Source organism: Grampus griseus (genome assembly GCF_964374135.1).
Source record: "Grampus griseus genome assembly, chromosome: 17".
Lineage (NCBI taxonomy): Eukaryota > Metazoa > Chordata > Mammalia > Artiodactyla > Delphinidae > Grampus > Grampus griseus.
In genome coordinates, this window is record NC_139011.1 from 64,022,912 (window position 1) to 64,038,465 (window position 15,554).

Consider the following 15,554-nt stretch of genomic DNA (forward strand, 5'->3'; position numbering starts at 1 on the left):
TAATTGTCCTAAATATTTCCTCTACATATATAAGAACCACATCAGACAGTGTTATAATTTTAGCTTCAAATATCAAACATAACCTAGAAAATTCAAGAAAAGAAAGTCTATTGTGTTTACCAACATTTTTACCCCTTTCAGTTCTTTCTTTCTTCCCAATGGAGTTCCAAGATTCCTGCTTTTATCATTTCGCTTCTGTTTCAAAAACTTACTTTAGCCATTCTTTTAGGGTAGGTATGCTGGTAACATACTCTCAGTTTCCATTCATTTGAGAATGTTTTAGATTCCCTTTCATTGTTTAAGGATATATTTGCTGGATATAAAATGATGGGTTGACAGCTTTTTAGTACTTAAAAAATGTTGTTCCAATTCCTCTGGCCTCCATGGTTTCTGTTGAGAAATTACTGTCGAATTGTTTTACCTCTATAGGTCACTGCTTCCAGGATAGCAGTTTAAGTTTTAAAAGTTTGATTATGATGTGTCTTGGCATGGGTTTCTCTGTGTTTATCACATTTGGAGTTTGTTCAGCTTCTTGAAGCTGTAGATGTATTATATCTTTTACCCAAATTTGGTAAATTTTCAGCCATTATTTCTTCAAATTCTTTTTTAACTACAATCACTATCTCTTCTCCTTCTGGGACTCTGATGACACAAATATGAGATCTTTTGCTGTGGTCCCACATGTTTTTGAGGCTTTATTCATTTTTTCTCAGTCTGTTTTCTCTGTTGTCCAGATTGAGGAATTTCTATTTTTCTATCTTCAAGTTCACTGATTCTTTCCTCTGTTCTCTCCCTTCTGTTGTTAAGCCCATCCATTGAGTTAATTTTGGTTTTTAGGTTATAAAACTTCTATTTTGTTCTTCTTATATCTCTATTTCTTTGGTGAGATTATACATTTTTTTCATTTGTTTCAGGTAAGTGTGTCATTGCTTTTTTTTTTTTTTTTTTGCATTATGCGGGCCTCTCACTGTTGTGGCCTCTCCCATTGCAGAGCACAGGCTCCAGACGCGCAGGCTCAGCGGCCATGGCTCACAGGCCTAGCCACTCCGCGGCGTGTGGGATCTTCCCGGACCGGGGCGCGAACCTGTGTTCCCTGCATCGGAGGGCAGACTCTCAACCACTGCGCCACCAGGGAAGCCCCTGTCATTGCTTTTTGAAGCATTTTTATGATAGCTGCTTTAAAACACTTGTCAGATAAGTTTAACAAATATGCTGTCTTGGTGTTGGCATCTCATGATTGTCTTTTCTTATTCAAGTTGAGATTATTCTGATTCTTGATATAATGAATGATTTTTTGTTGAATCCTGGACATTATGGGTATAATAAATCTCTGTATCTTATTTAAATCTTCTGTTTCAGTAAGCCTCCTCTGGCAGTATGCCAAGTTGGGTATTGGAGTGCTGTCTTTTTACTACCAGGTATGGGTAGAAGTTCATTTTCCCCACTTAGCCTCTGTTGACAGCCTGGTGCGAGGAAGGGGACTTGTCACGGATGGATGGTGTGGAAGTCCTGACCCTCCACCATGCCCCCCTGATACCACTCCAGTGAGAAGGGGTAGGGTGCCCAACATTACCAGATAAAGTTGGAAAGCCTGGGAATCCAGCAGGTATGAAAGTCTTGACTCCTCATTCAGCCTTCTGTGTCGTGTCATCACCTTAGTAGGCGAATTGGGTTACCTCATTCCAGTCTGGCAAGAGTGGAAGTCTAGGCTCCCCAGTTGACGTTTGCTGATGGGGCTGAGGATGCGGGGGTGTGCCACTTTATAATGGTGTTTGACTGGAGGAGGGCCATCATTGTCTAAACATTTTCTCTCTTGCTTACGTTATTCGTTTTCTGGCCCTTTGGTTAGAGAGAGCAGGCTTTCTTGCGGCTTCTTTTCCTATACCCACTAACATTTCCAGGGTGCTAACTATTCTAGCACCCAGTCCAGGATAAATAAGACAAAAAGAAAAACCAGGAATTCACCACTGTGTTGTTCCTTGGGTCCTGAAATCCCTACCGGGTCTTCCTCTTTCTCTGTACCTTTCTGAGTCCTCTTATGTTTGTTTTATGTATATATCAAGAGATTTTACTTATGCTTAGCAGAAAGAATAGGGAAAAGTAAATCTATTCCATCTTGTTTGGAAGCAGAAGTCATAAATGGTCTTTTCATCATGAATTTCATTATATTTTAAAAACAAATATAGTATGTTTCTAAAAGCTATAATTCCTGAGTAGGAAGAATATATTCCAATATTTTTGTAAAAAAAATTAAATGCCATTATGAACTAAACCAGTATGTAATGAAAAGATTTGTAAGGTCTTTGATACCCACTTTTTGAAGTGATAGTAAATACAGCAGAATTTTAATACATGAAAAGTAGTAGAATTGTTTGGCCTTCTTGGGAGAAGATTTTTCATGTTTGACTTTGGTGGTATACTGAGTGCCTGTATAACTGTAATTTTCCTTTGACCTTGGAAAAAGATTTCCTTGTTAAAAAGTTATTTCTCTTAAAAGCTTTTGCACAGCAAAGGAAAATAAAAACAAGATGAAAAGGCAACCCTCAGAATGGGAGAAAATATTTGCAAATGAAGCAGCTGCAAAGGATTAATCTCCAAAATTTACAAGCAGCTCAGTATCAAAACAAACAAACAACTTCTTTAGGCAGAAGACCTGAATAGACATTTCTCCAAAGAAGGTATACAGATGGCCAACAAACACATGAAAAAATGCTGAACATCATTAATCATTAGAGAAATGCAAATCAAAACTACAATCAGGTATCACCTCATACCAGTTAGAATGGCCATCATCAAAAAATCTACAAACAATAAATGCTGGAGAGGGTGTGGAGAAAAGGGAACCCTCTTGCACTGTTGGTGGAATGCAAATTGATACAGCCACTATGGAGAACAGTATGGAGGTTCCTTAAAAAACTAAAAATAGGACTACCATACGACCCAGCAGTCCCACTAGTGGGCATATACCCTGAGAAAACCATAATTCAAAAAGAGTCATGTACCACCCCACAATGTTCACTGCAGCTCTATTTACAAAAGCCAGGACATGGAAGCAACCCAAGTGTCCATCAACAGATGAATAGATAAAGAAGATGTGGCACATATATACAATGGAATATTACTCAGCCATAAAAAGGAACGAAATTGATTGAGTTACTTGTAGCGAGGTGGATGGACCTAAAGCCTGTCATACAGAGTGAAGTAAGTCAGAAAGAGAAAAACAAATGACGTATGCTAACACATATGTATATGGAATCTAAAAAAAAAAATACAGTTCTGAAAAACCTAGGGGCAAGACAGGAATAAAGACGCAGACCTACTAGAGAATGGACTTGAGGACACGGGGTGGGGGAAGGGTAAGCTGGGACGAACTGAGAGAGTGACATGGACATATATACACTAGCAAATGTAAAATAGATAGCTAGTGGGAAGCAGCTGCATAGCACAGGGAGATCAGCTTGGTGCTTTGTGACCACCTAGAGGGGTGGGTAGGGAGGTTGGGAGGGAGACACAAGAAGGAGGAGATATGGGGATATATGTATATGTATAACTGATTCACTTTGTAATAAAGCAGAAACTAACACACCATTGTAAAGCAATTATACTCCAATAAAGATGTTACAAAAACACATTCCAACAGGAAAAAAAAAGTTATTTATTTGCAAAGCCTGTAGATTTTAATGATTTTTTAAAAAAAATATTTATTTATTTATTTTAGTTTTGGGTGTGTCGGGTCTTAGTTGTGGCACATGGGATCTTCAGTACGGCGTGAGGGATCTTTCGTTGCAGTGCACGGGCTTCTCTCTAGTTGTGGTGTGCCGGCTCCAGAGCACATGGACTCTGTAGTTGTGACTCGCTTGTGTGCTCAGTAGTTGCAGGCCGTGGGCTTAGTTGCCCCGTGGCATGTAGGATCTTAGTTCCCCAATCAGGGATCAAACCCATGTCCCCTGCCTTAGAAGGTGGATTCTTAACCACTGGACCACCAAGGAAGTCCCAAGCCTGTAGATTTTAATGCAGCTTGTAAATGGATGTGTGTGAGTATATCAAAGCATGAGTACATACTATATAAAAGAGGGAGGCTCTTTTTCTGGTAGATGTGTAATCGACTTAAAAATCACCCAGTGTTTTCTTTTGAGGGAAGTGTAAAACTAAAATAACTATATTTGTGTGTGTGTATATATATAATTTACATCTTAATTAGCTGCCTCATTAGACCTTCACTGGCATAGTCAATGGAAACAGAAAAGCAGTGAACAAAAATTTAGGATCTGTGTCATGCACAAACTCATCACTTAAAGTAAGAATGCAGGGGCCTCCCTGGTGGCGCAGTGGTTGTGAGTCCGCCTGCCAATGCAGGGGACATGGGTTCGTGGCCCGGTCCGGGAGGATCCCACATGCCGCGGAGTGGCTGGGCCCGTGAACCATGGCCGCTGAGCCTGCACGTCTGGAGCCTGTGCTCCGCAATGGGAGAGGCCACAACAGTGAGAGGCCCGCGTACCGCAAAAAAACAAAACAAAACAAAAGAATGCAGTTATCTTCCTTAACAATCTTGACAGCACATCTGTTGTTGCATTTGTTAGTTTTTATCTGTGACTTACACTAGAAATAAATCAGTACATCACTGGTAGATTTTGTACACCAAATATAGGCATGTAATTTTCAAAGCTTTTCCTGAGCATAGAATTTCCAAAAGAGAGAAAAGATAATTACAAGTTGAGTCTCAGTCTGTATAATGTGATTTCATTCATTCACTTGTCCCTTTCGAGGCATTAATGTGACAAGCATATTGCATGCAGAGTAAAACAGATTACTCATACAGTTAAAACACTCAATACATGACTGAACTTGTTAAATATATGTTTACATTTTAGTTACAAAGGACTTGCCTTTAGTTATGAAAAGGATTGGGGAAAGAAGCTTTAGGGAAAGTCAGTGACAGACATTATCCTAATGTAATATTATTCTTCATAATTATACATCATGTCATATCTTTTATTGTATTATCATGGGATGTGTTATTCTAATAATAAGACTAATATTTATTTTAGTGCTAACCATAAGCCAGGCATTGTTCTAAGTGCTTTTCATGGAGAAACTCCTTTTATTTTTTTATTTTTATTTATTACTTTAAAATGAATTCGATAATTATAAATAGATAATAACATAGATTTGTACTGTTGCCTGTAGTTAACCCAAATAAGTAAGATGGTTTACATGTTCTCAAGTCATCTAAAAAAGTAGTTAAGAAATGTTTAATACCAGTTTACCCTACTTAACTAGTGTAATATTTGTCAAGCAGTATTGTTTTAGTGCTTTGCCAAGAATATGCTGATTTTCATGTTAATAAAGATTTAGGTCTTTTGTATAGCTAGTGTGCCGGCCCTGCAAGAATCAAGCGTGTTTTGAGTATCGTAAGATCTGGTACTGAACTGTTGCCCTTTAGCTCCTTGCTGTCTTTACCCCTCCTTGCAGGGCTTCTATGCAGTAGCTACAGTGTGATCTCTGCCTGCTGCTTTGGAGTAAACCCGTGAACCTGAGGTGTGCTAATCAAGCATGTTTTCTTGATACAGTGATTGTGTTCTCACATGTGAATGTACAGGCCTTTATCTTTCCTTAATGATCTAATGAGCAGCTTTCTTTGAACATGGATCTTTTTCACACCCTCTTCATTTTTGTCCCACGGGGGGTGACCGTTAAAAACATCTAACAGACAAGCAGTTAACCAGTTCCCTGATGAGATTAGTAAAATATTTAGTAGTCCTACAACATCAGGGAATTTCTCAGCCCTGCAGGAAACAGTTTGATTCAACTTTTTTTTGGAGGTAGGGGGAAGGAAATTTAAATTTTCATTTGAATGGCCCCCTCATGTTTTCAGATGGGCATGAAAAAAATTCGCATACATAGCTTTTCATGTAAATTATTTTAAAGCTTATAGCATTTTTCTTTATTTCTTTTCTTTTTTTTTAAGGAATGGGATTATTTATTCAAATCAAGTCAAGATTTGCCATTTAAACAAAACATCACAAATTGAGTAGCTTTGAATTCTTTATTTTGTAAGTTATCTGAATAGTTGAAGTGATTTGTATCTCTCCTTTCAAGAAGAAGAAATCTCTACTAGACAGGCAAAATCATTATCAGAATGCACAATTATAGCATCTCATCTGGGTTTATATGATTACAAATCAAACTAGGGAACTTATTTTAAAATAAAAATTATAGATTTTCAAATTTCAAAGGAAGCCACATTATTTAATTTACATATATTGAAATTTCTGACCCATCTTTCAGTGGAATAATTTTTGTAAGTCCATGAGAAAGAAACGAAATGTCAATTTGCTGTGGTTGATGGTGTTTTAAATCCAGAGCAAGTGCTGCAACAGTATAAAAAATCAAGATTAGTTGCTTACATTTTAGAGTATGAAAGATAGCAAACTGATATGATTCATAAACAATAAATCTTAAAATCAACATAGGAGATGATTTTTGTAATCTTCTAAAATTATCTTTCATCAAAATCAAGGCCCATGACATTGTATATTGGAAATTTTAGGGCCATATTTGTAGAAACAGTGCTTTGTTGTAGCAGAAACATTTCACCCATCAATCCTGAAGATTTGTGCTTTATAGAATGTAATGGAGTTTTATTCCCTAATTGTTTTAGCCTAGAGTTCTAAGATTCCTGGCTTCTGCTGATGCTTTGAATCATAGGAAGCATTTTTCGATTTAGAAGGATGAATTTTAAAATGTCATTCACACATTTCTTTTTTTTTTTTTTTTTTTTTTTTTTTTTTGCGGCACGCGGGCCTCTCACTGTTGTGGCTTCTCCCGTTGCGGAGCACAGGCTCCGGACGCGCAGGCTCAGCGGCCATGGCTCACGGGCCCAGCTGCTCCGCGGCATGTGGGATCTTCCTAGACCGGGGCACGAACCCGTGTCCCCTGCATCGGCAGGCGGACTTTCGACCACTGCGCCACCAGGGAAGCCCCACACATTTCTTTTTTTGAAATTCACAATTTTATGAACTCTAATGTTTTTATGTCCAAGAAGAAAATAAATAACTGAGGAGCCATATCAAACTTGTTTTTATGAGGGATTGATTGTGTAAAGTATGATTCTTTCTTAAGGCTTTTTACCTATATATTATTAATTTTTGTTTAATTTGAAATTGTGTCCTCAAACAGTAGTCTCCTATAGTTTTTACATATTTTTATCTGTTTGGGGGGTACAGTCTCAGTGCAGTGGGGGGGTAAACATGGAATGACTATTTCTCTAGTCACCACTTTCCCCCATGCTGTGTCAAATCTCCCGTTCATGTTTCTTTATATCTTTGGCAAATCCCATAGTTTTCTAGTTACCTTTAGCTTTAAAAAATCTAGTCCAGTTCACCGTAAAACTCCCAAGCTCATGTCCCCCCATTGCCAGCCAGTTGTTTTGGTTCAAGACATGTAGGGGAAGGAGGGTATACGGTGATTTCTTTTTGTTATCCTCTCACGCCAGCACCTTTGAATATTCGTGGTTAGTGGGGTAGGAGCTTGATCTGCTTCTGAGACAGCTTCCTCCACACTCTACCTCTGTTTCATGCCCTAGTTACTCCTCTGATGTTGGAAGCCTGAGAGGCGGACTAGGGAAGGGGAGGGTGCCACCCTTAGCCTGGTTTCATCCATTGCTGGCTTCCACAGAGATGATGTTCATCTTTTTTTTTCTTCTTTTTTCTTTATTGAAGTATAGTTGCTGTGCAATATTATGTAAGTTACAGGTGTACAACATAGTGATTCACAATTTCTAAGGTTTATACTCCATCTGTGATTATTGTTCATGATTTTCTTGAAGCAGTGTTTAGTTTCTCCCAGTTCCCTCTGTTCCTGAAGGGCAGCCATGTTTCCTTCGGGCTTTACCAGTGGTGCATGCCCCTGGCCCTGCTGTTGGTAGGTGTCACTTTGCTTGGCCTGAGTAGCCCCTTGCCTTCTGCTGAGACACTTTTTCATTCCCTCCAAGGGCCATGGGGATCTACGTGAGCATCTTCCTTCATCCTTTTTTGTTTTCAGGGATACTGTGTGCCTAGCGCTCCTTCAGCAAGCTCTCAGATATCTCCAAACTCAGTCTCTATATTTTCATCTGCTTCCAAATGGCTAGGGACATACATCGGACTCGGTCAAGATTTCTTTTCGGGGCTTCCCTGGTGGCGCAGGGGTTGGGAGTCCGCCTGCCGATGCAGGGGACACGGGTTTGTGCCCCGGTCCGGGAAGATCCCACATGCCGTGGAGCGGCTGGTCCCGTGAGCCATGGCCGCTGAGCCTGCGCGTCCGGAGCCTGTGCTCCGCAACGGGAGAGGCCACAACAGTGAGAGGCCCGCGTACCGCAAAACAAAACAAAACAAAACAAAACAAAACAAAAAAAGATTTCTTTTCGGTGGGGACCTATAGGTTCAATTCTCAGCAAACCTACTGCCAGGGGACGAAATGTGTCTCCCTTTCGTATAGGTACTCCCCATCTCTGTCAGCTGTTTTCTTAGAGCTGCCCCGCTCACAGGAGATACCGTATTCCTCACAAGGCTGACGGCCAAATGATCCCCTCCCACTCACCTGCCTTTTCCTAGTGCCTCTTTGTATCCTTTATGGTTGGACCAGTTCTGCTGACTATTAACAAGCAGGTGGGAAGAGAGAATAAGACCTGGCCCCAAATGTCAGCAGCTGTCTAGAGCTCCTTTTGTTGTTGGCTGTGGGTCCTGGTGTCAGTTTGGGAGCAATAGGAAAAATCTCAGTGGGATCGGGTTCTTCTGTGAGTAAGAAAAAGCCCAGCGACTTAAACAAAATAGATGTATATTCTTCTCTCACATAAAGGCCCATCAGCTTGCAGTCTAGGGCCAGTGTCATGCTTCTGGTCCATGAACTCTTCAGGGACCCACGCTCCCTCCAGCTCACCACTCTGCCATCTCTAAGTTTCGGCCCTTGTCCTCATGGTCAAAGATGGTCATGTCCACATTTCCAAGCAGCAAAACAGGTGAAGAAGAGCCAAAGGCACACACCTGAAATCTCTTAAAAGTTTCCAGAAAGCTACCGCAGAATTTTCATCTGCATTCTCCTCAGTCACAGCTACTAAGCATAGCTACAAGGGAACCTGGGAAATACCTTTACTCCGTGCCCAGCTAAGAATTACTGTGGAAAAATATTGGAGGACAGTTAGCAATCTCTGTCACATTTACTGGGTGCTGTGCCATTTTCTTTGGAGCTGTGTGGAAACTTGCACCTTGGTATTTACCTTGTAGGTATGAGTTCTACATGTACAGTAATATTTAATGCCTGCAGGATATATAATATTCTCTAGGGTGTTGCAGGCTCACAGTGAATTAGGAGAAAAGTCAACTCTTTCAGTCACAGTATCCAAGCCACTGATGGAAATGAAGTTTGAAATTTATTTTTTGACTGGGACTGTCTTGCGCTATTTTTGTCCTTCCTAATTTTCATTTCTCTAGAAGAAAAAATAAAGCTGCAGTATGTTGGCTGATATATGAGTGTGTTCACTGTCAATTGGATATCTAGGAGAGTGTCATGTCTTTCATATAGACTTTCATTTGATGTGAAAGGGTGATTATATTTTATTTTAAAAAGCATGTTTTATGATAGCACTATATCAGACATAATATTTTAACTGTGCCATAAATGGTCGTGAACTGTATCTATTACAGTGTCACCATTGATTGGCTTTTGCATAAACCCGTTACGTGTTAAGTTTCATTTTCCCCCATCATATTTCACTGCTGCATAGTGAACCACAGGTCCACATTCTTGAACTCATACACACCGTGACCTTTTAATTTGCTCAGGAGGTACAGTGAATTCAAACTGTTGTCAAATCTTTTTCCCCAAAGTTAATTTGGAAAAAATATTTTTATAACAAAATCTTTAAAGTACTTTGGAAACAGAGCTTTGTATGTTGGCTTGATTTGAACTCTAAACTACTTTTTATAGATTCCAGGAAGTTTCCCCACCTTCACGGATACTGATGGCCAATCTTAACGACCTTACTGGTTTAAAAATGTTGAATTATTAAACCATTAGACTAGGATTTATATTGTCGTTTTCTGTCAGATCCATATTATATGTATATATGTACATCTGTAGGCGTATTTTTATTAATTTATTACAAAAGCAACGCTATTTTTACTTTATTAGCTTAGAATTAAAGTAAACACTGCTTGAAAGAACTTTTTTGAAAGTAGATAAAGGGAAGGATGGAAATTTTCCCAATGGACAGATGGACTCATACTTCCCCCACCACCCGCCCCCCCCATACCCTACCTCTGATAGAGTGTCTTACACGTGGTTTTAATAATGGTTGGTTGTATGTAACTAAAAGAAAAATGATATTATAGTAACTTTATTTTCATCTGCACATTTCAAGTCATTTCAGTTTTATTCAATTTGATTATACTGTCAAAATTTCAAGCAGCGCATGAGGTAGTGAGATGTGTGTGTGTGTGTGTGTTTGTGTGTGTGTGTGTGTGTATTCAACAGTGATTTTATAGGGACTACAGTGTAGAAGAGTGTCACTACCAGTCAGGTGGCAATCACACACACACAGAGTCAAAGATGAGGAAAATTCAGGTTGACAAAATTTCATTAGACTCAAATGAACTTGACTTATGCTTACCCCTGAGTCCTTTGTACATTATGCAAAGTTGGACAAAAAAGATGGGTGTAGCATTTCGTTGTGAGTTTTTCTACCGGCTCTACTAACGTGGAGCACTCTGCAAAGCATTTCCTAAACTCTCTTAAAACTTCGCAAGTCCTTCAAATGGAATTAATAGATTTTCCATAGATCTTCAAGTCCCAATAAGGTTTTAAATATTTGAATTGCGTTCTACATAAATTATTTGAAATTTTTCTTGAAAGCTAGAGCCTTTGAAAAGGACCTGTTGCATCTGGCTCCCTCTTACAAGTGGTGTTCAGCAGATTTGCATGTGTTCTGTTATAGGTTCACTACTGTGATAGACAAAGTGGCAAAGAGTGTGTGACCTGTCTGACATTAGCCCCTGTGCAGATGACTTTCCATGCTATTGGAAGCTCCATTGAAGCCAGCCATGACCAGGTATAATATGCCACTGCCGTTTTGCTGCACTATGGCCCAGCTAAGAAATCAGAGATGGAAGCTATGTGCACACACACAGCTTTGCTTTCCCTAATACGTTAGCCACTAGTGCCATTTGCTAGACGTTTGAGAAATCAAGATTTTGTGTGTGCCTGTTGGGAAACCGATACCTTAGGAGATTTAAATTAGTTTAGACTTCTCGTTAGTGGTTCATTATTAATTTAAATATAGAATTCTCTTATAAGGAAGAGGTAATTGCCCTGTGTTATTTTTATTTTTAATAATTTTATATGGAAAGAAGGGTCAGCAAAACATGTAGATGGATAACACTGGAGTCTCACTATGATACATCCTCTAACTTGGGATATTATTAAAATGAAGTTCCAGTGTTGTTTTTACTTTTAAAGTTCTGTTTCTGAGATAAAGCTAAAAATCTGAAAAGTATATTTTCTTAATAAACAAATTCCTTTGATTGTTTAGATAACAGCTTGAGAATACATCCTGTTTATAATACATATTTTCAATTAAAATAATCATCAGATTAGACTAAACTAATGACCTAGGTCATAGAATTTCTAGTTTGGAGTCAAAATTAATAGACATACACAGTTTACTGTATGACTAACCAGCTGTGTTTTTTAAATTAACCATTTACATACAGAACAATCATAACCCACTTTCATATCCTTTTCCCAGTAAATTTGAGAACTCCTAATAGTCTTGCCTGATTCTTTTTTTCTTTCTATCTGAATAGTGCCCTTGCATGGAGAGAATAAAAGAGCCTAATAGTGTAACTTCTCAAATACATAGTTTATTGTCCAGCCCAGACAGGAAAACAGTCTTAAGGGCATACCTCTCTAGTTCATGATGTCCCCGCCATTATGGGTTTCCAATCATCATTTGATTGGTGGCAAGGTATTGTGGTGTTCCGGAAAGAACCACTAATTGGTCAAAACATCTGAGTTTTAGGAAGTAACCACATCATATGTAAGCTCCTACAGACAGCTACCTGGGTGGATGCTATCATCTCTTCGGGACTCTGTTTCCTAGGATGCTACTTGAGGGAGTCGAGTTAGTTGACCTACAAGATTCATTCCAGTGCTACCATTTTATGATTCTATAACGGATCTTCCTTCTCTTGGTTGAATGAGCCCAACCAGTAATAAACAGTTAATAGCATGTCGATCTGGGAAGCAGCTTAGACGTCTCTCCAGCGCTTCTCAGGGTTTTGTGCTGATGTGTGCTCCAGCTGCAGAAGAGGGTATAGCAGGGCTCTGAGGAACAGGGGCTAAACTAGCTAACAGGAAGTATTACGTTTCCCTGTATAAAACTATAAATGAGCTACACGCCAGGTGCTGAGGACATGGTAAGAATGTTAGACATGGTTCCTGCTCCTACGGAGCTTACACTCCAGCACCTTTGAATAATTGGCAAGAAGTCTAGCTGCTGCTGTATCTAACTCTGTATCCACGGATGGCAGAAACAAATGGCAAGAGCGGCATGAGACAGCCATCCTGCAAAGGTCTCTCCTTAGGCAAAGCAATGAAATCATTCTCAGAAACCCACACACCTGAGAAGAGCAACTCACTGTTAGTGGAGGTAGTTTATTGTTATGAAAGAGCACTGGACTGGGAATGGAGACGGGACTCAAACCCAGAGTTGCCAGGAACTAGCCGTGGGACCTTGTCTCTTCACCTCTTGGAACTTGGCTTCTTCATGAGCAAAATAATGAGGCTGTTCAGGCTTGTGCCCAGACCATATGCCAAGGCACTCAAAGTCCAGGGCTACAGTTAGCCCATATGGCACTTTAACAAATTAGGAAAAAAGGTACCTCTTCCTCAAAACATTTTACTGCTATCCAACAGAAAATTGTCATAATAGATAAATCCAGTCACCACGGTGTGAATGCCCTCCCCATCAAGGTGTGCAGTGCGCAACCTGCACAACCGTACAAAATGGTCTTATTCTGCGTCTATCTGGAGTGTCAATTACTCAATGGTAAGTAAATAAAGACATTTTTATATAAAGTAAATACAACTGCATTATAGATGACAAATTTGCATGAAATTTTAAGATGAAAGAAAGAGACTTCCAGGAAATGTGTCGATAATGGTCCAATGGGTGGATGGATAGAGGGATGGATGAATGGAGCCATGACTAGAACGACTGTCCTGGATATCAAACACTCTACTTTGGTGGCCTCAGAGGTGTAAAGTGGGGATGGGGGTGTGATCCATGCACCTCCCTTGTGCTTGGATCATTGGGTTCCCTGAGGAGAGCAGACACAGAGTAAACCTCTACTCCACATCCTCTGGCTTTTCTACATTGTGTTGAAAATGTAGAAAAACTAAGGGTCTGTCTAAGCAAGAGTTACTCCTTCACCATACCAAAAGCATAAATTTGACCTCGTAAGTTGGAAAAGATGGGCCACTGAATGCTTTCTCACCTGTTAATTTGTAAATACTAGAAAACAGGAAAGCACTTTAAAGCAAGAAAAATTACTGTTATTTAAAAGACATTATTCGAGCCACTGCAGTTGAACAAGAGAATAAGTATTCTGAAAAAAAAAGGATACGTAAAATGTAGAGGCAATCCTTCCTGTGAAACTCAGGTTGTTCTTATATGTATAGAAAATGGAGGTGAGAAATGGAAGAACTCTGTAGCCTTGAACCTTTACAGCTTATCTTTCTTTGTTTTTGGTGTTGGAGCTCCCAATGTTTATTTTAGGTTAACATTGTTGGCATCGCCACGTATGTTAGTACAGTCTTCCCTCACTGTGATATTTTTTAATTTTTTCAAATTAATTTTTATTGGCGTATAGTTGATTTACAGTGTTGTGTTAGTTTCAGATGTACAGCAAAGTGAATCAGTTATACATATGCGTATATCCAGTCTTTTTCAGATTCGATTCCCATATGGGTCATTACAGAGTATTGAATAGAGTTTACAGCTTCTTAATTAAAAATATGTTTAGCGCTAGGAACCCAGTGAAGTGGAGACTGAACGTATTACCAGTGCATTCCCTCACTGTATAGGACAGGGACCATTAAGTGAAATTTCTCTATCAAGGTCAATATAGATATGCAAAATGGTTGGGGAAGAGATTCAGTATCTATATGCTGGTGATGTCGAAATGTATGGAGCTCTTAATTCTCCCTTCCCCCCCTCCCAAACCTGCTTTTCCCTGCTTTTATCTTTTATCTCCTTTTTCTTTTATCCATCCCGGTAAACGACCATCTACCTTGTTGCTGGGGCCAAGCCCCTTGAAGCATCTTCGCCTCCTCTCTCCCCTTCACGTGCCACATCTGGTCCTAGCATCTCTTCCTCTAAATTACATCTCTGATCTGACCACTTGTCACCACCTCCAGGGTTACCATTCTAGTTTAAGTCACTAGCACTTTTAATCCAGACCTCTGCAGTAGTCTCTAAACTGGCTTCCTTTTTCTATTTTCATTCTGCTATGGGCTGTCTGCCACCCAGTAGCCAAAATTATTTTTAAGATAATCATTCAGTCACGTTACTCAGCGACTTAGAAACTTCCAGTGGCTTCTCATCACACCTATTATAAATCCAAAACTTTTGTTATGGCATACAAGTTCCTGTGTGGTTTGGCCCCCTCTACCTCTCCAATTTCAATTCCTGCCATTCTCCTTTTCACTCCCTCCCAGTCTCACTGGCCTTGTTGCCAGTTACATTGTAATGGATGAAAGAAACCAGACTCAAAAGACTGCGGTAGGTTTGATGTGTGTGACATTCTGGAAAAGGCAAAACTATAGACAGATCGGTGGTTGCCAGGGGATGGGGAGGGATTGACCCTAAATTGTCAGGACAGAATTTTGGGGGATGATGGAAATGTACTATATCTTGATTGTGGTGGTAGAAACACAACTGTATGCATTTATCAAACTCACAGAACTATACACTAAAAGGGGTAAATTTTACTGTTTGAAGATTATACCTCAATAAGCCTAACTTTAAAAAAAGCCGAATTCATTCTTTTATCAGTTACTCCTGTGGTATTGATCCCAAGGAAATGTGGAACGATGGCGTCCCCTTTCCTGTATTCGCTGTGTGTTGGGTCCACCTTGGAAACACACTATATTTAACTAATAGCCTCGTTTAGAGCTCCTTCGAATACCAGTGGCTAGTTAAGGCTTGCTTCAGACCTCCTAGAATAATTATTCGTCTCCAAAGACTGGTCTTAGCCTGCCACTCTCTGACTTTAGGGAAAGGGTCTGTCGGCCAGTGTTCCCTGTTTGGGAACTCTGAATTCTCATCCAAGCAGTGGACAGTCATTCAGGGCGGTGTCTGCCTGGAGGTCCCCACGTGTTTGGGTGAGAATGTTCTACAGGTGTTTGCCTTATTCATCACAGTAAATGTGATATTATAAATTCACATTAGTTTAGAATGTTTAATTGTCCAGAATATAAATGTAGTTTAAATTTATAGATGCTGATTTTTTTAGACA

General features: G+C 39.6%; 1 protein-coding gene across 14 annotated transcripts in view; it reads left to right on the forward strand.

Moving 5' to 3' along the window:
- Positions 1–15,554, forward strand: part of STAU2 (staufen double-stranded RNA binding protein 2) — a 301,142-nt gene that overhangs the window by 183,271 nt on the left and 102,317 nt on the right. For 13 of the 14 annotated variants that reach the window (XM_082674511.1, XM_082674521.1, XM_082674510.1 and 10 more), the window contains one exon: positions 10,973–11,086. The exons of the other annotated variant lie outside the window; for it this stretch is intronic. In XM_082674511.1, coding sequence (XP_082530637.1) covers positions 10,973–11,086 — 114 coding nt within the window. The remainder of the gene's footprint in view (positions 1–10,972; positions 11,087–15,554) is intronic. 14 annotated transcript variants of the gene reach the window in all.